Source organism: Dendronephthya gigantea, unplaced genomic scaffold (assembly GCF_004324835.1).
Source record: "Dendronephthya gigantea isolate DGI-Jeju-01 unplaced genomic scaffold, DenGig_1.0 000033F, whole genome shotgun sequence".
NCBI classification, from domain to species: Eukaryota; Metazoa; Cnidaria; class Anthozoa; order Malacalcyonacea; family Nephtheidae; genus Dendronephthya; species Dendronephthya gigantea.
In genome coordinates, this window is record NW_021163043.1 from 867,253 (window position 1) to 892,951 (window position 25,699).

Here is a 25,699-nt window from a genome sequence, read left to right on the forward strand (position 1 = left end):
GCAAGGGAGTGCTATCACTTGCCCAAGGTGAACTCCCAGACAAACGGAGGGAAGGAGGTGTCTTACTTCTCCATTCTAGACCAGCTCCAAGCAAAGTCTAGCCGCTGCCCGTATGTAAGTCAATATGTAAAAAAAAATACAGTTTTGTGTATATTTTCCTAAAAGCAGTCTTTTAAGCCTTTTTCCGCAAGACAATTTTATTCCGGTTAAAGAAAGGATTGACTACTGCGCCTCGCTTAATAGGGAGATTTAGCATGAGGACGTGAACGTCAAAGACGACGTGAAAATGGCGAGTAAATGGCGTGGCATGTCCATATTTGGGTGCATCACGCCATTTATTCGCCATTTTTACGTCGTCTTTGACGTTCACGTCCTCGTGCTAAATCTCTCTAATATCGTCCAACAAAGCAACTGCCCGTCGCTTAATATCGTCCAACAAAGGCTTTGGTGGAATAGACAGTCGAAGAAACACCATATCGCCTTTGTGGTCAGGAAAAGCCAGCACGTCTTCTTTTGGGGAAAGTTTAATTGTATGCTTTACCAGATAAACCTTCAAGTATGGTTGATAGGAATGGTCGAGAATCGCGCCAGAGTACATGTCAAAAAATATTATCAGGTGATCAAATACAGTTAATACAATTCCTCTCTTGTGAATACAAAATGACCTGGTGGACACATGATCGTAATCGAACGCCAAAGCCATATTTCTAGAATCACCAGTGTTCAGATCAATTATCTTACTCATCTCGGTACTGCTGTCCATGACTACTGCGACTTTGGAATCATTACTAAAACTTACGTCAGTCGTTACCTCATCATCATCATCGAATTCAGAATAGTAATAAAAGTGATAAAAGACTTCATACGAAGTTGGTTTCTCGGTATTTCGTTTCCAAATATAAAATTCATCGTCATTACAACCAGAGATAAAGGCACCACCAGGCGAGATTTCTACTTGCATCATAGGCCTAATTCCAGGCAAATTGATCATTGCAGGACCATCAACATCTCTGACATCGAGAACTTCCAACGGTTCGTTCCTTTTGAGAGCAGAGATTACAAATCCTTCAGAAAAACCAACCTCAGAGTCCATGAAATCTGACGAGGTATCTAAATCATACAGCGCCACGTCCTGACTGTGAGTAAACAAGACCTCTAAATTGTCATCTACCGGGTATCGCATTACTTTGGGAATCCTGTTAAATTCACTAATCACAAACAAGAAATCTTCCGACCACCAGCATTTTTACCTTGACCCGCATTGACTGCTTTTGAACCGTTGTTCAACTTGGCTGGTATAGACATTCCATACGTTGATATATCCATCTGAGTTGCAGGATGCAAGTCGAGAACCGTCAGGAGAAAACGAACTCGAGTAAACTTTCGGTCGGTGTGACAGACAGGATTGCTCTTGTTTAGGAGCTAATGTCTTAAAGACAATTAGTTTTTCATTATCTGAATAGAGCCACAGATTATCTTCTAAAACTGGTATTTTGATTGCACGGAAAGAAAAGGCAGAAGCAGCAACAAGATAGTTCCAAGCGACAATCGCAGTCAAAGGAATACTTTCTGTGTCACTCGAATAACAAAATTCTTCCGCAGAAAAAATACACTCCACGCCTTTGTAGATCCACGGACACGACATTATATATTTTCTTTCATATTCGTCATGTAGCCTTATTTCTAATTGTTTGGAATTTGGTTCCTCAAATCCTCGCTGAAAACATCGTTCACATTTCCTACTCTTTAAAACACAACTGGTTTCTCCCTTTCCCCGTGAGATAATTTTCGCTTATCACTTCTTTGCAATGTGATGGCGTTCCAAACACAAAACGAATAATCCGGATAAGATGAAGATTCTGAATTTCCAATAATAAATAACCCTGTGACGCTAAAAGAACACCAAAAGCGAAAAGTGACGACAGCAATTTTTGTTTAGCAACGTCCCATAGTTTAATGGTGTTTGAACCGTCGCTAGTCACCAGTCTTTTGCCGTTAGGGGAAAATGCACAGGACAGGAACGTCTCTTCATTTCCAGGGAAAAACGGAACTTCCTTTCTTCCGACAATGTTAAACGCTGTTTCCAGTTTACCAAATAATATGAGCGAATCGTCTGGAGAAAATGTACAGCATTTAATTCTTTCCAATTCTGTTGAATAATAATTCATAATTTCAACTAAAGTTGGTAGGGATATCACATAGATAAAATTTGTCGTTACAAATGCTACACTTTTCTCATCGTTAGATAAAGCAACAGCTGTAATAATACCAAAGGGACTGCATTTCCAGAATGGTCGTGGCAAAACCGAAACTTTGTAAGAATTTGACTCAACAAAAGGTGAAAGGTTTGATAGTAGCGTCTGCACGTCTGCGTCTTCTCATCATCGCTGAAATAACCTTCTGGACAACGGGTAAGAACCGCTTCTAAATACCATTGTGAAAATATGGTCAAATAAACTTTTCATCGTTGTTGAGTTTCATCGTTGTAATATTTCTCCATGGGTTCCAGGGCATGCTCCAAAAACTCAAATTCAATGACATGGTACGAAATGCGGGCGCGTTTTTAATCCGGGAACATTTCAGTAATGTGCGCCAGAAACGCAGCAATTCACTCGAATCCATTATATTAACATATAACATACAATAATAACATCAACTGACCAAAACACACCTTCCTCCATTTTACACTCTTCTAGATGTTTTAAACCATGTTTCAGAGCGTATTCCACGTCATTAGTAAAGTTCACGTCAAGTCCTGAGCGAACACCTTTATCTTTAATTTCTTTAAAACCCTTTTCGCATAAATGCCAAAGCGATCTATGTCCATCATCGACCTTGACAGCATACTGGTGATCTTTGTAGCTCTTTGCTAGAAGCCAATCAATAACGGATTTATGAAAAACGGTTAACATATCATCTGAAACGTACAACAAGCACGATACGGTTTTATTAATTTTGTTGATGATGTCTTTCGTTTCGCGACAATCTGGAGCTAAACCAAAAACCTGAGCAACGAAAGTGAGGGGAAGATATCCTTCGGAAGCAGCCAGCATTTCCAAAATTTTCAACACATCGAACTTTTCATGTTTTATGTCGCTAAAGCTCGTCTTCAAGGCGTTTAAAATATCGTTCGTAAACAGAATTCAGTCCTTCTGGGAGAAACTTCATGTCATTATTGTTATCTTCTCAAGATCATAGCGAGCTCCTAGCTCAGATTTAAAGTGAAACTAATATTACTTCTTTTTCCCCGATTACATCGTTTCACTTTTCTGCCAACTAAACTTGGAAGGCATTTCTTGAAATCAAATTCAAGATCTAAGTTATTGTTGTCATGAACATTGGAAATGTCTGGAAACATTGGAAAGTTAATTAATGAAAGACAGCGGTGTCCTGAATAAATATACCAAATCTATCAAATTAATAAGCATTTACTAATAATCGTTGCTTCATAACGGCAAACAAAGATGTCGTGATGAGCGGATCCGGTACCGTGTGACGCAGCTTAAGAACTGCTAGTCGCTTAATATCATCAATAAAGGGACATGTCGCAGCTCTCGGAAGCTTTCGTCCAATTGGAAAATGCTTTTCTATGCTTTCTAAGGAACGAAGCTATGCTATTGGTTGAAACAGAAATGTATTGTAGAGCTCAGCCAATGAAAATCATTCTTGCGAAAAGCTGCGACCTCATCCTCAAAAAAGGAATTTTATTGAATAGACAGTCGAAGAAACACCATATCGCCTTTGTAGTTAGGAAAAGCCAGCATGGTCTCTTTTGGGGAAATTTTAATTCTTTGGATTGACTTATCAACCTTCAAGTATCGTTGATAGGAATGGTCGAGAATCGCGCCAGAGTCCATGTCAGAAAATATTATCATGTGATCAAATAAAGTTAATACAATTCCTCTCTTGTGAATACAAAATGACCTGGTGGACAAATGAACAGAATTGAATCTAGAAACTACATTTTGAAAATCACCAGTGTCCAGATCAATTATCTGACTCACGTTAGCATTACAGCCGATGAATACAGCGACTTTGGAGTCATTACTGAAACATACGACTGGTTCACTGCAAAACCTTAAAACATCACGGTGATAAAAGACTTCATATGAAGTTGGGTTTTCGGTATTTCTTTTCCAAATATAACATTTATTTTGATTACAACCAGAGATAAAGGCACCACCAGGCGAGATTTCTACTTTCATCATAGGCTTAATTCCAGGCAAATTGATCATTACAGGACCATCAACATCTCTGACATCGAGAACTTTCACGGGTTTGAAGCGTCCGAGAGCCAAACTGACAAAGCCTTCAGAAAAACCAACCTTTAAATATTGGAAATGAGACCAGCCCTCTGGCCTGAATTCAGACAAGTCTTCTAGACTGAATTCAGACAAGTCTTCAGAAAAGTTCTCTAGCGCCACGTCATGACTGTGAGTAAACAAGATCTCTAGATTGTCATTTACCGGGTATCGCGTTATTTTGGGAATCCTGTTAAATTCCCTAATAACAAACAAGAAATTTTCCGACCACCAGCATAAAAACCTTGACCCACATTGACTGCTTTTAAAACGTTGTTCAACTTTGCTGGTATAGACATTCCATACGTTGATATATCCATCTGAGTTGCAGGATGCAAGTCGAGAGCCGTCAGGAGAAAACGAACTCGAATAAACTTCCGTTGGCTGTGACAGACAGGATTGCTCTTGTTTAGGAGCTAATGTCTTAAAGACAATTAGTTTTTTATTATCTGAATACAGCCACAGACTATCTTCTAAAGCAGTCATTTTGCATTGAGCAATCAAAATCCCTCTCTGAGCGGCAACAAGATAGTTCCAAGCAACAATCGAAGGAATACTTTCTGTGTCACTCGAATAACAATAAACGTCCGAAGAAAAAATACACTCCACACCTTTGCAGATCCACGGACACGACATTATATATTTTCTTTCATATTTGTTAAGTAGCCTTATTTCTAATTGTTTAGAATTTGGTTCCTCAAATCCCCGCTGAAAACATCGTTCACATTTCCTACTCTTTAATACAACTGGTTTCTCCTTTTCCCCGTGAGATAATTTTCGTTTATCACTTCTTTGCAATGTGATGGCGTTCCAAACACAACCCGGATCAGAGTCATATTTTAAATTTGCAATAATAAATAACCCTGTGACGCTAAAAGAACACCCATCAACACGAAATCCAGCACAAAGAGACGACAGCAATTTTTGTTTAGCAACGTCCCACAGTTTAATGGTGTTTGAACCGTCGCTAGTCACCAGTCTTTTGCCATTAGTGGAAAATGCACAGGACAGGAACGTCTCTTCATTTCCAGGGAAAAATGGAACTTCCTTTCTTCGAGCAATGCTAAACGCCGTTTCCAGTTTACCAAATAATATGAGCGAATCGTCCTGAGAAAATGTACAACATTGAATTCTTTCCGATTTTGTTGAATACTTCATAATTTGAACTAAAGTTGGTAGGGATATCACATGGATGAAATTGTTTATTCCAACTGCTACACTTTTCAAATCGTTAGATAAAGCAACAGCTGTAATATCATCAAAGCCACGGCGTTCCCAGACTGCTCGCGGCAAAACCGAAACTTCGTAAGAATTCGACTCTACAAAAGGTGAAACGTTTGATAGTAGCGTCTCTGCGATTTTCTTCTCATCATCGCTGAAATAACCTTCTGGAGAACAGGTAAGAACCGCTTGTAAGTACCATTCTGAAAATCTTGTCGAATAAACTTGTTTTGAATCGTTGTAATATTTCTCGAGGAGTGCCAGGGCAAGTTGTAAAGACTTAAATTCAATGACATGGTACGAAATGCGGGCGCGTAACTCTTCGTTTTTAATCCAGGAACATTGCAGTATTGTGAGCCAGAAATGCAGCAAATAATATAAATTGATTACAGTTGACATATAATATAAGGTAATAACATCAACTGACCAAAACACACCTTCCTCAATTTCACACTTTTCTAGATGTTTTAAACCATGTTCCAGAGCGTATTTCACGTCATTAGTAAACTTCACATCGAGTCCTGACCGAACAGTTTCTACAATTTCTTTAAAAACCTTTTCGCATAAAAGCCAAAGCGATCTATGTCCATCATCGACCTTGACAGTATACTGGTGATCTTTGTAGCCCTTTCCTAGAAGCCAATCAATAAAGGATTTGTGAAAAACGGTTAACATGTCATCTGAAACGTACAACAAGCACGATACGGTTTCATTAATTTTGTTGATGATGTCTTTCGTTTCGCGACAATCTGGAGCTAGACCAAAAGCCTGAGCGACGAAAGTGAGGGGAACATATCCTTTGCAAGCAGCCAGCATTTCCAAAATTTTCAACACATCAAACTTTTGATGTTTTATGTCGCTAAGCTCGTCTTCAAGGCGTTTAAAATATCGTTCGTAAACAGAATTCAGTCCTTCTGGGAGAAACTCCATGACGTCATTATTTGTTATCTTCTCAAGATCATAACGAGCTCTTAGCCCAGATTGAAAGTGATATGCATAGAGAAATGAGCCTTGGCATTTGGCAACAAAAATGGAAAGTAAACTAATAGTTCCATTTCGCCGAACGCGGTAAAGATATGGATAATGCACATAGAAATCAAAGCTCATATCACTTTCATCCACTTCCCTGCCGACTAAACTTGGAAAACATTCTTTGAAATAAAGTTCAAGATCTAAGTTATTGTTGTCATCAACATTGGAAATGCTTGTCTTTTGATCGTCTCTTAGTTTTAGATCAGCTACGGAAATCTCTGGCCTGCTCGTCACCAAGATTTTGATGTACTCGGGAAGCTCAGGAAAATATTCAGCAATCAAATGCGCAATTTCATTCTTATTATCAGCAGCACTTTCATCCAGGCTATCGATCACGACTAAACGTGGCTCTTTTATTTCCAATTCATCTAGGGGATTTTGCAAATATATTAGAAATGCATCTCTCAGATTTTGAACTTGATAAGGTCGCTTTAACTGATCAAGAAGCTTTTCTTTAAAACCAGGGACATTCTCACACATCTGACTTGCGAGAGACTGCATCATCATCATCGGATCTCTTAGGTTTGAATTGCTGAAATCACAAAAGTGACAAGCAGCCAGCTTTCCATTCTTCTCAAAATCTTTACAGATTTTAGCGGCAAACACACTTTTACCAAATCCTGGTCCAGCTGTTATTAACATAATTCTTGAGTCACTCTCACTGTTACAAAACCACTCGTCAACTTCTTTTGACAACCACTCTCTCGTTCCAGGTAGGAAAAATTTCACTTTTCTTTTAATTTTATTTTTGAAATTATGCTTTGCAAGTTTTCGCAAGATATCTTCATCACTTTCTCGGCGATTTTCCTCTAAAGCTCGGGTCAGATGATCTAAAATGCATTCAATACTTCTCAACTGTTTCAGGATTTCGACATAATTTTCATCCTCAGGCCCCAATGATGAAGTTTTTATTTCGTCGACATTACTCTGTGAAACGCCTAATTCTACTATCGCCTGCGCAATTTTCTTCCATAAAGACTCAAATGTTGAATTGTCAACTTGAGTTGTTGTTACATGTGCAATAACCTCATTTCTGTAACACTTGATTCTTGTGATATTTGCTTGCGTTGACCTATCAGTATCCGGAGGCATTACACTCCATCCTGTTGATGGAAAACCACAAATGTTCCGAAATAGAACTGTGAGTAATGTGACATCAAAGTTTTTGGAATCTGGCGGGTTGCCAGACGGGGGAAACAGTAAATCCCACTGGGAATTATTAATAACTCGAGGTTTTAACCCTTGAAGAGATGTTTTGTTTGCAGCCAGTACTCCAGGTAGACAAACAGGTGGATGGATGGTATCAAATGTATTTCTCAAAGCCTCAGTTCCTTTGTTAACCAAAAGTCTACTGAGTCTTGTAAAATTTGCTTTTTCTTGCAGATCGACAGAAGCCATGACATTGTCCGATGTTTTACTGCAACAAATGGGTGTTAATACTAGATGGGTCTCGGTAAAATATATACTACATATATCTAATGATTTCTTGTGTAAATGGTATTGAGTGATACAACGTGGACCGAATGCGTTACGAGGGCAATATCTCGACAAATACAATTTTGTAAAATTTGCTTTTTCGTGCAGTTCGTCAGAAGCCATGCCGTAGGACAGAGTAAATTACTATATAACAAAATGGTTGTACTATTTAGCTATATGGGTTAGAATCCTTTACCAGCTGATAGTTGTAAATGGTATTGAGTGCATGATACCACGTGGACCGAATGTGTTATGAGGGCAATATCTCGACAAATACAATGACAAACGATGAAGCATTAGGGTGAACCAAACAGCTGAGAATGCATTCCCTGACATGCAGAAATAGAATATAAACAAATTGAAATCTTCACAGAGACTAAACAACGTATCCACTGGAAGGTGATATTGATTTTTTATTATTGAAGCATGACATGCAGTATTAAGCTTGGCGCACACTTGTCAACATTGCACACTTATCACTCGGGGCAATTTCCTAGTATTGACATATTTTGTCGTTCGTGCTCAATTTTCCGACACAAATACACAAGTAGAAGAATATCTCAATTTTTTCCACGTAAAATGTGCCCGTGAAAATTGTTATGTGTGCGTGTTAAGCGCACCAGTGTTCACGAGGTTTAAAGACAAACACAAACAATAGCATAAAGTAATACTCAACCTTAATAAGAATACGAACAAAACATTTAGTTTGAAATATACCAAACGATGTGCAGGTTACGCATCGTGCACGTTTCAGTGAATTGTTGAAACGCTGCTATTAAATAGCTTTTAAGGTATAGGGCGAAGAACAATTAATCAAGAAATGAAATTGATTTATTTTGCTATTGGTGTATTTGTGTAGTATTATTTCTTCCCTTGTCCATTGGGTATTGTGTAGTTCAATCTAATGCATCAACTGTAAAGATACAGTATATAAGCGGCAATTTTTAATAATCACTAAGACATATATTGACTGAATTATTAACTACAAACTTCATACGTCATTATAAGGCCAATAAAATTTACGAATTTACGCAACGAAAGTTCGTTTTTTTGAGGTTTAAAAAATTTTTACATGACGTCACAATGCAGTCTGGTAACTAGCGAAGTGCGACCACATATGTAATTTTTCACCGAAGTTGCTCAAATCTTTTTTGGCTGCCCCACACTGTGGACGGTACGCGTAACCGTAAGTATATTCTTGCGTTACGTTTTCAGATTTTTCCGGCATCGTGTGGACGGGGCCTCAGTGTTCATGTGTTTGCTGGCTGGATTTCATCTTTGCAGGTTACCTCTGATACACTTGCATTATTTGGTAAATATTTTATATTAAATATTGAAATATAAATATTACGCGAGGTTTAAATTTCCTTGTATATACGCAGGTCAACTCACACGAATGTATGTTTAATCTTTAATGAATAATGATTCCAGGTTCATAAATATTGCTTGTTTCTATCAAGATTCAGGGTCATTTCAATTTCAACTGCATGCTTTGAAAGAAAGACAACGCTGTATGTTTAGTTAGTTTTCTGACAAACACCACGGTTTATGAAACTTGGACAAGACACGGAAATTTCTTTGCAAGAAAAATATTGCACGTTTTCTGAATGGCGATGACACATACAGTAATACGAATAAACTTGTTTGGTTGTCAACTTCAACAATCTTCAATCTTGTAAACGCGCTTTGGTTTGACTGAGAATTAAAGCTTGTCAATTTTTAATAAGCCAACTTTTAAATTGTTCCGCGTTGGAAAGATTTTAGAAACAGACAATATTAGAGTCGATGTATAAACAGAGAATGTGTGTGTCTAATTCAATTGTTCGTTTGCCTCGAGGCTTAAAATTTCAGCATCTTGAATTGAATCTTTATACAGAACGCCCAATTCTAACCCTCGAATTCTTATAATTTATTATTCAAAATATTGACTGTATGTTAAAATTTTAAGGAAATTACTAAAAGATTAAATGATTTAGCTCTGTGCCGCGCCATAGAATAAACATGGGTATTCGTAAAAAAGGAAAGAATATGACCAACGCCGTGACAAAAACTTACCATTTCAAATTTTGAAAGCAATAATTCCACTACATGGCAAAGATTCCCCGGAAATATAACAAACAGATGTGCGGAAATGAAGACTTGAATCCTAGGAGGAAAAACTTTGTAATTCTCAATGTAATTTAAAAACTGCCATGCACCTTAGAATGTCGTGCGAGTGTCATGTAGTTATGGAATTTGTATATTTAGGGACTCATTTTCATTAGCAGAAAGTTCATATTATTCATTTCATTGTAAAAAATGGTCGTTTATAGTATATAAAATAAATACTTCGTTTCTGGGAATGTTGAATTAGTCAATCCCGAAGTATTAATCCCACATCTTAAACTCTTCAATTGCACCCGTGTATATATAGAACGAAAGATTCAGGGTCTTTGGTATAAATAAAATAAATGGCGATAACTTGAAATATCTTAGAATAGTAGGTTTAAAGTGTATATGAAATGAAAATTTCCATATTGGGTTTTTTGCATTTTCTAAAAAATTCGTCTTTTCGGATCATAAATATACCAATTTTGTCGCAAAATTCGAGCTAGATGTTTGTGAAATTTACGATTAAAGTTCGATTTTGAGACTATTTACTGGCGAAAGACTGGTACCTAGAATTTTGGCCCTTGTGACGTATGTAGTGTGACACGTCGACGTGTTTTAGCATAGCAAAATAACAAAGATCACGCAATCACGCAAAGCTTTTTTAATATTGTGCCTAAAAAATGTCTGATAACGAAAGTTTCGAGTCACAGACGGAGACAGAAGGATCATCAGATAATGAAGACAACATCACTGAGCAATCGTCTGTTGTTCAGCCTTACCAATTTGAGCCACTGGCAGATAGCGAATATGAGGAAGACGAAACGGACGAAGACGGTATTCTTCGCGAAACGTTTGAATCGAGATTTAAGTGAGATTTACGTGTTAACTCATGGAAAGTAATTTCATGAAAGTAATATTATTTTAGGCTGTTTAACCACAACCTTTTCCTCTTATTCGTCTGTATATTTGAAGGTGCACATGCGGACATTGTACAGTAGAGCTGTTACAGGACGCCACAGAGAATATCGATGTTGCAAAGAAATTCTCGAGTGCACCGGCAAGTTTACGAATGAGGGCAACGACGCAGCATGCATAACACAACATTGGGACTATGCTGTGGTCACACACCGGACAGTGTTAGAGACTGCAGGAGCTTTTCTCTCCGACAAGTCGGGAAAAAAATATCATAAGCCAACAAGCAGGACACAAGATCGGCAAAATGAGTATGTAAATATTTGTACAACATCGCTATTTATGTTCTCATATGTACAAATTAGTACTAATAGAGTCTTTTATCGATTTCGGCTATACACAACAAAAGTATATAATATCCTTAATATTCGCGAACGTGGAATTAACGACTCACTGCTTGATTATTTAGGTATTTACGAGCGGTGGCATAGATGGGTTAGTACATCAGACATCAGGGTCGCAAAACTCAGTAAAATATCACCAGCAGGATACTTTCCCAGGACCAATGGTTGACTCCTCCACGTATAACCTTTGCATGATTTGCATGTTTGTTCTACTATTGCCATTGATCCATGTATTTTGACATTAACACTTGGTGATTGTGCCTTGCATTCAAAACAGAACAATCGGAACAGTGAAAACAACATACTGTAGAACACAATAAATTTTGGTTCACTATCAGCCGATCTAAAATGAAAGACAACTATTTATTTCTTAGAGTTCAAGAGAATAACGCTTGTTGTAATATGTTATAAATGAAAAAAGACCAACCTCATATTGGCCGATGTATTTTTATCTTCCGTTTCGCCAAGCTCGTCATCATCTGATGCGTTAGCTTCTTCGTCCTCCATGTTCGCATTCCAGTCTGGATCTTTTGTTTCCTCTCTTAAATCATCATCCGAACTATTCCCCATTAGTTCATCATCGAAATGACATGCTTCGTCTAAAATACCAACATCTTCACATGTTTCGTGTTCTGCTTCGTCAGTGCTACTTTCTTCATAGGACAAATCTTTTCGCAAATATTCAACTGACTAAAACGATAAACACAATAAATCAGTGAAATAATCAAACACAACCAGGTGGCCAAAACGAAAAAGTTAATGTTTTTACGAGATAAAATGGTGCTGCGTTATAATATAAGTAATTGGTTACAACAAACCTTTTGGAGGTTTATATTCTCTTTTCGCAACTTCAAATTCCGCTTCTTTTGCTTCGATAGCAACTTCTGAAGCTTTTCAATTCTCTCCTGTTTTATGCTACAATTTATACGCAGAGATTTATGACCCGTCTCTGAGATGTCACCCTCTGTTTCCCCTCCGCGTTTTCTGCATAAGCTCCTCCATGCTCACGTTTAACATTTCTGCCTCATTGCGACACTTGACTCGTCACTTATTTTGTGGGCCGATGACACTGTTTTGCCTGCTTCAGGACTGCATAATTCACCTGTGCAACTTGTCGATAGAGATAGCTGATCCCGGAATATCTGCACGAGCAAGTAAAATCAAGAGTAACTAAAATCTTTCAATTCAAATTGCAAAAAAGCTTTGACCGACTATGACAAAGCAACTGTTTGGACATAATATTTTAAATAGGCAAATGAAGAATGTTTTGCTGCATAGAATATCTCCAGACTCACCCTTCTTTTCGTACGCGATGTCGCTGGTAATTCTTCGAGAACAACCGAATCTTTTGTTGGTCCAAACGCTTCTAATAAATATCTGGCCTTTGCTTTCAGCTCGTCCGGAACGTCAATGTGATATCGTGTTCCGAAGCAAGATTTCTCAAAGTGTGCTGAGCATATTACTGAAGAACTCGTAGGAGTAAAATTCAGCCGATGTTTTCGCACGAATTTTACCCACATTTTCTTCTGTTCTTCATTTGCAGGAAACTTATGCATCGATATCCCCTCGACGTGATATGTATTCATGCAACTGCGCAATCCAGGAGCTCCGCAGACGCAAAATTTCCCCCTATTCGCTCTCTTCGTGCTGGAAGCCATGCTTGTTGAATTCAAAATGCTTAGTAACTCATAACGCAGTGTTTTTATAGGGCAAGATTGTACCGATTGCGTGAGGGAAATGCGATAGCCAAGACTAGATGCACTGTGTCGCTGTGTCTGTCGCGCAAAGCAAGCACGCAATTCTAGCTGATGTTTTCTAAGTAGAGGTGAGAAAATACTAATCAAATTCCGGTTTATTTTAAGTGCAAAAACACGCAATGTGAGCATCACGAGTGATTTTGAGTGAACGCAAATTATATAATAAGTATATCGCGTTTGAAGCAGTTACAAATTCCATAATATTAATTATGGTATACCATGCGTATACCATACGTATGCGGTGTAATGTCAATATGGTATGATGTCAGTAATATAGATAGATATCCTACATATTCAGTCTTAATATGATGGGATATTTCGTATTAATTTTAGGAATGCAATTTTCTAGTATTAGTTACTACTCTACATTGTTTACAATAGTTGATGTTATACTTTTACATAATATGCGGTATGTATGCGGTACGTCTGAAACCTCAAGATGTGGTATATATAGTCTCTCGCGGCATAAAAAGTGCATTTTTGGCTGCTACGATTCTTCATGTTGTAATTAATATTCTGTCTATAAATTAAAATTCATGATTGCAAAAAGCGGATTCGTCAAAATCGCTCCGGAATCCCAATTCTACATAGACGCAGCTATATAACATCGCAGTAATACATATCAAAAGACCGAGCTGTGTCACACTTCCTACGTCATTAGCCGCGCGATGGAATGTTAGGAATTTCGCCAGCAAAGAGTCTAAAAATCGAACTTTAATCGTAAATTTCACAAACTTCTAGTCCGAATTTTTCGACAAGGTCGGTATATTTATGATCGAAAAACACGAATTTTTTACAAAATGCAAAAAACCCGATAGCGAAATTCTCATTTCATATACACTTCTCCAGTATCAGTATCACACAAGACCACAACGCGACGAAGCGCTGTGCAGTGCCAGGCATTTAATAATGCAAGTTTATTCAATACGACGCCACAGCGCTGTTCCGCACCTACATGCACATACAACCAACCATGTCTACTTTACCGTGTTGTTGATAAATCATTTATAATCACAAACGTACTAGTTCAAAATTTAGAATGTGATAATCTACATGGGCAAAATCATATGTAGACGAATATGTCGAACATAAACAAAATCACGCCTTACTTAAGTGCATCGAAAATGGGAAAATATCCTGGAAAATATTTATGTGGCAAAAAGCGCGTGTACAAGAGCTGTTTTCTGGTTAATACCCTGTATTTATAATAACAGACGGATGATGCGTCTCTATAGTCACACGAGGGTCTTAAACTGTAGTCTGAAAATTTGTTGCTGCAGGATATGACTCCAATGGCATAGGAAGGTCGGTAACATCATATTATTCTGGCGATGAGTTAACAATTTCGGAATTGTATTCCTTATGTTTAAAGAAGCGAGAAATGTGCAATGTATTTCAAGTATCACTATCACACGAGTATACTGACAACGCCACCATTTCGGCATTATGCAGACCAATATTTGGCCATCATGCAGATAGACTAGCAACTACGTTTACGAATTTAACATCATGCGCGAAAATTTAAAAGCATGTCTCTTTTTATCGCAATGTGGAATCATAAATCAACGAATCATAAATCACATCTCAAACGCCTGAAACCTCACTTTAAGAACATTGAAAGGAAGAAAAAAACGAAATTTGCAATTTTATTTCACCGCGCCACAGACAAAGCGCTGTGTTATGGCAAGACCTTATACGACTGTGACGACTTCACTGTGTTGATGACATAAAATCATTTCTACTCTTCAAAAAACGACTAAACTGACATAAACGTACCTTTTCAAATCATGAAAGCGATTATCTCAATACATGGCTAAAATTTCACACAAATCACAAATGTACCAAAATTCGCAGAAGATACTCACGAGGTAGATATATTAAAACCAATACGGAAATTGATTGTAATTTAAAACCTCACAAGCACTCATTCAGTCTTAGTAGAGGTTTCATCACACGCATTGTTGACAGAACATCATGAATCATACTTTAATTAAATAAAAATATTATCTTGTGCAGGGATCAGTCATGACGGTTTTGGGGAAGCTGGAAATTTCTTTATAAACGCGCAATGGCTCGTCTAACTTGGCTGAGAATTTACGTTGTGTTAATACGTAAATGACTGTTCTAATGATTTCTGGTTTACAGAGAAAATGCCTCTGGTTAATCACACTGAATAAACCAAACTGACCATGGTCATAAATGCAGGGCCAGTCTATGAAAATATAAACAAATTTAAGTTTATAAGAAATACAATTACTGTCATGAAGACCACCCAACCACCCTAGAGACGACACCTCAGTATTTACTTGCAACATTTCACTTGCAATCTGTAATTCTGGTCTAATAATGTTTCTGTGACAAATATTGATTTCCAAGGTTACATGAAATGTCATTATGTAAAATACTCAACTAAGCCATAGAGAACTCTGTCATACATTAGCTGGGATTGCATTGGGTCTGATTAAGTTCCAACCTCATGAATGAAAATATTTGCAACTAAAGTATTGCTGAACTGACATATAATTTATTTCAGTGATTGACAGATATTGTTGTACTAGATGGACTGATCAATGACTGACCAGTGTATTTGTTAAAATACTTTTGGTTGGAACAGATGGTGAAGTCTAAATACATAGTTAACATGATAGCCAGAGGATGACTTTTTATCAATTAGCTGTATACAAGCTGGTATCATATATGAGAAAGGAACCATAACAATAAATGCACATAGTGTAAAATGTGATGGCATGTGGATGTAAGATTAAAAGAATTGGAAAACTTAAATTATGATTTATAAATTTAGTAAAATATATCTCAGTCTTTTAGTCATGTGATATTTGCATTGATATAACATATATTGTTTGACCATGATCAGGTGGGTTTTAGCTATAAAACTTAATACCATTCAAAGTTGCATGAAGAATATCTTAGAATATATTATCCAGTTCCAGGATGGTTTTAACCAAATCTGTTGCTGAACAATTTTCCTAACAAAGGGTCGAATAAATGTTTAAAATGGACATGTAAGAAATGAATGAAATTATTATATTCCCCCTGAAAGATATTTCTGGACTCTGGTCTATATGAATTAGTGAATGTTTCAAAATTTAGTTTTTTATAAAAGCTAGGGGAGCATTATATAAATTGAAAATTAGATGTGTTTAATACGACCATTTTATAGCGGAACTGATGAAACAAAACAATACTATAGCGCTGACTGGTGTATTATTTTGCATACGATATTAACTACAAAACGTTGAAAAATAAATTTCTCACGTACCCAGCAAAATCAGATTGTGAATATTTTTGTTGACTAAGGAATATATATATAAGCAACAATGCGCAATATACTACGTGAAACACCAATATAAAACAAACCATCCTGTCAAAACATTGTAATTTAAAGCAAAATAGACAAGGACGCATACGTATATCAAAATATGAGAGAAATCTCACCAGTAATCTAGCACATACCTTCGACAATCTAGTCTTGTCTAGTCTGTATTACCACGACTAGTGCAAAGCCATATGTCTTTGTTTTTGTACTTGTCTGCGTCGATAAACCTTGTTAAAACAACTTCAGCTTTCTCAATGAATACGTTCATCACCCACGACGAATCAGGATCACTTTGGGAGCTTCTAGTCCAATAATACGATCATTTTGACAAATAATTAACGAACACAGACTTTGAAGAAATACAAAGAGAAACAGAAACTGGATGAGGTTTTGGGTGTGGCCACTGAGCTATATGGATCTGCGAACTGAAGTTACAAAACTGGAACGATGTCATTTTTTATGTCCCATTATTGAATGATTTGTATATTTTTCAAATTGCTAATAATTGCGGGTAACTGTTCAAAAAATACCGCCTTTAAAATTATTGGGGAGAGCATCGAGAAGTTCAGTTAAGATCTAGATCTTGGGGAATAATGTAAAAAATTACGCTTTTTTAAACCTGCAGTTCTAACTTCTCTTGATAGTGGCGAAAATTAAGTCCGAATGTGAAAAATTTGTTATAATTTACCTTTTTACTATTCTAAAGACTGCTTTCCACGTACGTGTTTTGTTTCATACGCACGTTACACACGGAAGTCTAAATCATTATACATGTTATCTCTGAAAATGTAGAGATTTCTGCAAATTTTAACAAATAATAAAACATTTGAGGCATTTTTCCGTAGGCGTACGTGCGTATGAAAAACGTTTAAAGCCCCGTTCACACGGTACCGGATTACCATCAGGTCAAATTTTGAAGCTAATGAAAGACATCGGTGTTTTTTAATGTCTGAGCCCTGAATAAATATACCAAATCTATCAAATTAATAATCATTTTCTAATAATCGTTGCTTTATAACGGCAAACGAAGATGTCGTGATGAGTGGATCCGGTACCGTGTGACGCAGCTTAAGTGGAGGACAGCCATAAGAAGCCAGGCAATAAAAAAGTGATTGGAAGCGAACCACATTTTTTCCAATTGTTTCGACATTGCTGGAATTCCTGCATGGGAGAAATTACCACAATAGGAAAATTCAAATCTGTCAGAGCCACTGTTGAAGTTTTGAAACATTCCTTGCAATTCCGTGGGGAACAGAAAAACTGAGGAAAACTTTCAAAACATAAAACTATCCACCCCCTCTCCCTCTCTCTCCCTCTCTCTCCCTCCGCGGTCCCTGGACGATTTTGAATATCTCACGGGTGTAATTTGAGAACACAAATTGCATCTTGTCTGAAAAGGAGACTGCCTCTTATCATCAGCATTTTAATAATTATCCCAGCCTCAAACTAGCTCACAAAATACACTTTAAAAGTTAACTGATCTACGGTCCGATGCTGGCAGAAAAATCATTTTGTCTTCAATGTGTAGAAATTTTCATAAACGTTCACAAAAAAAGATACAAATATCAAGTTTACTTAGACCATGTTTTGATCCAGTCTCCAGACGAATATTGTTCATGGCAGGGTTGGATAAATAACGCAGCCAAATACAGTCATCCCATTAGTTTTTAACAACCCTGGTACTTGGTATAATTACCTCCAAGTTGATATCACACAAGACAACTTTAGGGATGTAAGACAAACACCGAAATAAGAATTTCAACAACAGTCAACAAAGTGAAATCATGAAATGGTTTACAAAATTACAAATCTATACAAATTACATGCTGGTAGTAGGCAAATATTTGAATATTCAGCAATATTCCAGTCATGTGTACTTGTGTGGACCAGGCACGCTCGAAGTCATAAAATCCTACCACTTGATGTTAGTTTGTTTACAAATAAGCTACCTATAGTCAGCTTCAGTGTATTAAATTATGATACCGACTATCTGTAGGGTTTCTAAATTCACAATGTCGAACGCATTAAAGATAACAAGTACGATCGTACTATTGGACCAGGAACTGGTGAAGTATAGATTAAATCTTTCTCTCCAGGATGAAATTTCAAATATCTATGCACCTAGGCAATCTTGCGGTTATTGTTAAATTATCGCTTTTCTACATTTTTCATCTGCCTTCAATACAAAGACATTTAAAATATGCCGAGTTGCACATCTATGTCCTAATCTATGCCGCTGTAGCTGGCGAGGAGCTAGCGTTGTGTGCACCGTGCCACTGTCATTATAGTCGTTTTTTATGTATATGTATGCTGGGCAAACCCTAAACAAATAAATAAGAAATAAGAAATGCCCTAGAGAGAAACGCATTTAACGCAATGGTCCTATAGTCATGAGTATATATTGTGTACAAAACAACGAAAATACACGACCTTCTAGGTTGAACTCATAGGATATGAATATTAATAATATTAAAATTTGCCTCCCGCTACAATCTGACATGGCTTGCAAATCTTCTGCAGAATACAAACACAAAAATTTAACTCCGTAAGTCGATAGAGAATAACCTTTAAGGTAGTTGTGTGAAGTTTTATCACGATCTGGTGCGAAATGACGGAGCCTTAGCCATTCGAACTTGCTTCAGTTATGCATACTAATATTGAATATAATCTATACGCATTACTACGCTACAATTTTGAGTTGCTTCTAAATTTCTTTAAAATGAAAAAATCAAAATTATAATTCCGTCAATCGATGGGGAATATCGCTAAGAATAGTTGTGCGAAGTTTTATTGCGATCTGATGCGAATTGACGGAGCCTTAGGCTTTTTTAAAGAGCGTCACCCCCTAACAACAACAACAACAACAACAACAACACAAACAACAACAACAACAACAACAACAACAACAACAACAAAAGAACAACAACAAGATTAGCCGCGTGTGGGGACCAGTTCCTGGTCCAAAAACACGACGTTTAAAACACGCGTAAGATATTCATTGTTGTGTTTTTTTCGTGACCTTCTTTCTCATGAACATCAGGGGCCGGTTGTATGAAAGCCGGATAGCGCTATCCACCAGATAGTGATTTTTTCAACCGTTCTAAAAATGCTCGAAAAGCGATAAAATTTCATTTTTGGAACCAACAATTATTAAAGATGATACTCGATTTAGGAATACTAAGATTTAATGAAAGTTATAGCAAACAACGGGCGATTTTATAGCGATTGAAAAAATCACTCTCCGGTGGATAGCGCTATCCGGCTTTCATACAACCGGCCCCAGATGTCTTGAACATAATATTATTTACATTTCAGAAAAGTTTTTACAATTTTCCAGTTCCCTCTTCAGACTTTAAATATCTCCTTTTCTATGCAGCAAATAAAATGTCCCATTAATGTACATAGTTCTTGTAGTTCCGATATTTTTCTTTTTCATCAGCATCAGACGTTTTGACCATAATACAGTTACTATTAATTACTATAATTACTACCATTATTTCATAACCAGCGCAATTACCATCAGCACCATCGTAGAGACCAGCACCATCACCACCATCATGGATGAGAACTATCACCACCAACATGACTGCAATCATCCCTACTATAATGAATATCTCAAACAACACCATTGGCATCAGTGACAATGTTTAAAGACTTGTTTCTTGCAGATGTATTCAAGATATCATCTTTGTTTTGTTTAACAAACTGTAACCCCAGTTAGGGAGGCAAGGGAGTGCTATCACTTGCCCAAGGTGAACTCCCAGACAAACGGAGGGAAGGAGGTGTCTTACTTCTCCATTCTAGACCAGCTCCAAGCAAAGTCTAGCCGCTGCCCGAAAACAATGTTCTTGATGAGTTTTTCATGTTATTGTTCCCTAAATCCATTATGAAATATCCTAACTGAAAAATCAATTCTAAAACATCTGTCGTTCATAACAAAGTCTTTATCAACTAAGTCTTCTACTATTGGTTTTCGTCCTCGTGTGAACGGGTTCATTTCAGTTATTTTTAAGAACAAATATATTTGCTTTTATATCCGCGAGACGACTTTATTCCGTTTAAAGAAAGGATTGACTACTGCACCTCGCTTAATATCGTCCCGCGAAGCAACTGCACTTCGCTTAATATCGTCCAACAAAGAATCTGGTGGAATAGACAGTCGAAGAAACACCATATCACCTTTGTTGTCAGGAAAAGCCAGCACGTTCTCTTTTGGGGAAAGTTGAATTGTTTGGCTTGGCCTAAAAGTCTTCAAGTATCGTTGATAGGAAGTGTCGAGAATCGCGCCAGAGAAAATGTCATAAAATGTTATCAGGTGATCAGATAAAGTTAATACAATTCCACTCTTGTGAACACAAAATGACCTCAAATAAAAAATGGGCCGGAATGGAGGAGTTATATTTTGAGAATCACCAGTTTCCAGATCAATTATCTGACTCCTATAAAAACTCCTGTGCATGACTATTGCGACTCTGGAATCATTACTGAAAATTACGACATAAGGCAATATGTCAAGCCTTCCAGCATCACGGTGATAAAAGACTTCATATGAAGTTAGGTTTTCGGTATTTCTTTTCCAAATATAACATTCATGCTCATTACAACAAGAAATAAAGGCACCACCGGGCGAGATTTCCACTTTCATCTTAGGCTCAATTCCAGGCAAATTGATCATTACAGGACCATCAACATCTCTGACATCGAGAACTTTCACGGGTTCATTCCTTTCGAGAGCGAAGCTGACAAAGCCTTCAGAAAAACGAAGCTCATAATATGGGCGGTCAGACCAGGTAGCTAAATGACACAGCGCCACTACCTGACTGTGAATAAACACGATCTTTAAATTGTCATCTACCGGGTATCGCGTTAATTTGGGAATTCTGTTAAATTCACTAATCACAAACAAGAAATCTTCCGACCACCAGCATAAAAACTTTGACCAGCATTCACTGCTTTTGAAACGTTGTTGAACTTGGCTGGTATAGACATTCCATACGTTGATATATCCATCTGAGTTGCAGGATGCAAGTCGAGAGCCGTCAGGAGAAAACGAACTCGAATAAACTTTCGTTGGCTGTGACAGACAGGATTGCTCTTGTTTAGGAGCTAATGTCTTAAAGACAATTAGTTTTTCAACATCTGAATAGAGCCACAGATTATCTTCTAAAGTTGGTATTTTGATTGCACGGAAAGAAAAGCGAAGATCAGAAACAAGATAGTTCCAAGCGACAATCGCAGTCAAAGGAATACTTTCTGTGTCACTCGAATAACAAAATTCTTCCAAAGAAAAAATACACTCCACACCTTTGCAGATCCACGGACACGAAATTATACAACTTTTTTCATCATCTTTGTCATTTGACCTTATTTCAAAGTCTTTCTTTCTAAGTCTTTCAGTCCTTATTTCTAAGTGTCTAGAATTTGGTTGCTCAAAACCTCGCTGAAAACATCATTCACATTTCCTACTCTTTAACACAACTGGCTTCACACTTTCCCTGTGAGATAATTTTCGCTTATCACTTCTTTGCAATGTGATGGCGTTCCAAACACACAACGAATAACCCAGATAAGATCGAGATTCTGAATTTGCAATAATAAATAACCCAGTGATGCTAAAAGAACACCAACCAACACGAAATCCAGCACAAAGCGACGACAGCATTTTTTGTTTAGCAACGTCCCATAGTTTAATGGTGTTTGAATCGTCGCTAGTAGAAGTCTTTTGCCGTTAGGAGAAAATGCACAGGACGCGAACGTCTCTTCATTTCCAGGGAAAAATGGAACTTCCTTTCTTCCAGCAATGTTAAACGCCGTTTCCAGTTTACCAAATAATATGAGCGAGTCGTCTGGAGAAAATGTGCAGCATCGAATTCTTACCAATTTTGTTGAATAATTGATAATTTCAACTAAAGTTGGTAGGGATAACACATGGATAAAATTCTCTCTTACAACTGCTACTCTTTTCTCGTCGTTAGATAAAGCAAAAGCTATAATATCATCAAAGTCACTGGGTTCCCAGACTGCTCTCGGCAAAACCGAAACTTCGTAAGACTTCGACTCGACAAAAGGTGAACGGTTTGATAGTAGCGTCTCCGCGATTTTCTTCTCATCATCGCTGAAATAACCTTCTGGAGAACGGGTAAGAACCGCTTGTAAATACCATTGTGAAAGTACTGTCGAAAGACATTGTTTTGAATTTTTGTAATTCATCCTTGCGGGTCCCAGGGCAAGATCAAAAGACTCAAATTCAATGACATGGTACGAAATGCGGGCGCGTACATCTTCGTTTTTAATCCAGGAACATTGCAGTAATCTGAGCCAGGAACGCCGCAATACACTTGAATAGCTTACAGTTATCATATAACATAAGATAATAACATCAACTGACCAAAACACACATTCCTCCATTTCACACTTTTCTAGATGTTTTAAACCATGTTTCAGAGCGTATTCCACGTCATTAGTAAAGTTCACCCCAGGTCCTGAGTTAACATATTTATCTTTAATTTCTTTAAAAACCTTTTCGCATAAAGGCCAAAGCGATCTATGTCCATCATCGACCTCGACAGCATACTGGTGATCTTTGTAGCCCTTTGCCAGAAGCCAATCAATAACGGATTTGTGAAAAACGGTTAACATGTCATCTGAAACGTAAAACAAGCACGATACGGTTTCATTAATTTTGTTGATGATGACTTTCGTGTCGCGACAATCTGGAGCTAAACCAAAAGCCTGAGCGACGATAGTGAGGGGAAGAGGTCCTTCGGAAGCAACCAGCATTTCCAAAATTTTCAACACGTCAAACTTTTCATGTTTTATGTCGCTAAGCTCGGCTTCAAGGCGTTTGAAATATCGTTCGTAAACAGAATGCAGACCTTCTGGGAGAAACTCCATCAAGTCATCATTTGTTATCTTCTCAAGATCATAGCGAGCCGTTAGGCCAGATTGAAAGTGATATGCATAGAGAAATGAGCCCTGGCATTTGGCAACAAAAATGGAAAGTAAACTAATAGATTCATCCCTTCTTAACCAGCTATACTCATGCAAATCACGGCTCACTTCACTTTGATTTATTTCCCTGCCAACTAAACATGGAAGACATTCTTTAAAATAAAGTTCAAGATCTGTCTTATTGTTGGCGTTAACATTCGCAATGTTCGTCTTTTGATCTTCTCTTAGTCTTAGATCAGCAACGGAAATCTCTGGCCTGCTCGTCACCAAGATTTTGATGTACTCAGGAAGATCAGGAAAATATTCAGCAATCAAATGCGTAATTTCATTCTTATTATCTGCAGCACTTTCATCCAAGCCATCGATCACGACTAAACGTGGCTCTTTTATTTCCAATTCATCTAAGGGATTTTGCAAATATATTCGAAATGTATCTTCGAGGGTTTTGACTTGATGAGGTCGCTTTAACTGGTCAAGAAGCTTCTCTTTAAAAACAGGGACATTCTCACACATCTGACTTGCGAGAGACTGCAGCATCACCATAGGATTTCTTAGGTCTGAAACACTGAAATCACAAAAATGACAAACAGCCAGCTTTCCATTCTTCTCAAAATCTTCACAGATTTTAGCGGCAAACACGCTTTTACCAAATCCTGGTCCAGCTGTTATTAACTTTGTTCTCGAATCATTGTCACACATTTGAAACCACTCGTTAACTTTCACTAACAACCACTCTCTTGTTCCAGGAAGGAAAAAATTCACTTTTCGTTTAATTTCACCCTTAAAATTATGCTTAGCAAGTTTTCGCAATAAATCTTCATCACTTTCTGTGCGGGATTTTTTTTCAAGATTGATGTGAGACTGGCGGATTTTATTTATTTCGTCACGGTTTTCTTCAGCCATTTGTGTTACATTATTTACAGAACGTTCAATTGTCGCAAGCTTTTTATTACACTCATCTTCCCGCAGTTCCCAATCTTTAAGCTTTTGCACATACACTTTTTCTTCAGGCCCAAGAGGACATTTTCCTAAATCGTCGACATCACTCTGTGAAACGCCCAATTCTACTATCGCCTGGGAGATTTTCTTCCATAAAGATTTAAATGTTGAATTGTCAACTCGAGTTGTTCTTACATGTGCAATAACTTCATTTCTGTAACACTTGATTCTTGTGATATTCGCTTGCTCTGATCTATCAGTATCCGGAGGCATTACACTCCATCCTGTTGGTGCAAAACCACAAATGTTCCGGAGTAGAACTGTAAGTAATGTAACATCAAAGGTTTTGGAATCTGGTGGGTTGCCAGACGGAGGAAACAGTAAATCCCACTGGGAATTATTAATAACTCGAGGTTTTAACTTTTGAAGAGATGTTTTGTTTGCAGCCAGTACTCCAGGTAGACTAACAGGTGGATGGATGGTATCAAATGTATTTCTCAAAGCCTCAGTTCCTTTGTCAACTAATAGTCTACTGAGTCTTGTAAAATTTGCTTTTTCTTGTAGTTCGTCAGAAGCCATGGCATTAGACACGGTTAATTACTGTAATAAAATGGTTGTATTAATTATATAGGCTACACCGAGAAGTCGCAAGAATCTTGTTAAACGAAGGGATTTCTTGTGAAAATTATTTTATGAAGAGACATATGTTTCAGGAGTAACGTTTCTGACTTGCTACCACCCATATAACAAACTCACATGAACTTAATTTTAGAATTTCCATAAATATTCCGTCTGTATTATTTGTGTGTGGAAATGAGATTTTTCTTGATATTATAAATTTTGAAAGCCTTTTCTCATTTATAGACATGGTATGAGCTAAATGTATTTTGATGCCAAATAATTTCTGAAAATATCTCTTGTATTCGTCGTTAGATAAAGCAAAAGCTATAATATCATCAAAGTCACTGGGTTCCCAGACTGCTCTCGGCAAAATCGAAACTTCGTAAGACTTCGACTCGACAAAAGGTGAACGGTTTGATAGGTATGAGCTAAATGTATTTTGATGCCAAATAATTTCTGAAAATATCTCTTGTATTCAAGTTTTTTTATAAATTCCATTTAGTGCAAGCAAAAATTTTGAAACGCTGTTTCAGCCGACTCTCGATAATCTATTTTTACGAATAACACTTAATTCATCCCATAAAACATTTCTCTTCTCAGACTAATGGCTGTACTTCCTCAGCATGTAACCAGTTAAGCTGGATTATTATATTTTCG

At 37.3% G+C, this 25,699-nt stretch overlaps 3 protein-coding genes across 3 annotated transcripts in view; all 3 read right to left on the reverse strand.

Moving 5' to 3' along the window:
* The window catches only part of LOC114525085, a 35,187-nt gene extending 18,333 nt beyond the window's left edge, over window positions 1-16,854 (reverse strand). The window contains exons 1-3 of the mRNA XM_028546293.1: window positions 16,669-16,854; window positions 10,086-10,176; window positions 6,078-7,971 (exon numbers count right to left, since the gene is read on the reverse strand). Coding sequence (XP_028402094.1) covers window positions 6,078-7,952 — 1,875 coding nt within the window. The 5' untranslated portion in view covers window positions 7,953-7,971; window positions 10,086-10,176; window positions 16,669-16,854. The remainder of the gene's footprint in view (window positions 1-6,077; window positions 7,972-10,085; window positions 10,177-16,668) is intronic.
* LOC114525062 lies at window positions 399-6,067 on the reverse strand. Its single transcript, XM_028546270.1, has 2 exons — window positions 5,090-6,067; window positions 399-1,799 (listed from the first exon to the last, which is right to left on the reverse strand). Exons 1-2 carry the CDS (start codon window positions 5,919-5,921, stop codon window positions 1,747-1,749), a joined length of 885 nt encoding a protein of 294 aa, XP_028402071.1. The 5' UTR covers window positions 5,922-6,067; the 3' UTR covers window positions 399-1,746.
* Window positions 16,855-22,015: 5,161 nt separating the features above from the next.
* Window positions 22,016-25,699, reverse strand: part of LOC114525086 — a 50,575-nt gene continuing 46,891 nt past the window's right edge. The window contains exon 2 of the mRNA XM_028546295.1: window positions 22,016-25,021. Coding sequence (XP_028402096.1) covers window positions 22,016-25,000 — 2,985 coding nt within the window. The 5' untranslated portion in view covers window positions 25,001-25,021. The remainder of the gene's footprint in view (window positions 25,022-25,699) is intronic.

Excerpts from the sequence above, each read along its gene's own strand:
- LOC114525062 (XM_028546270.1), bottom strand. The coding sequence starts at position 5,921 with ATGTCAACTGTAATCAATTTATATTATTTGCTGCATTTCTGGCTCACA. Across the intron at positions 1,800-5,089 it reads CGCCATCACATTGCAAAGAA|GTGATAAGCGAAAATTATCT; the intron begins GTGATAAACGAA and ends CATTGCAAAGAA.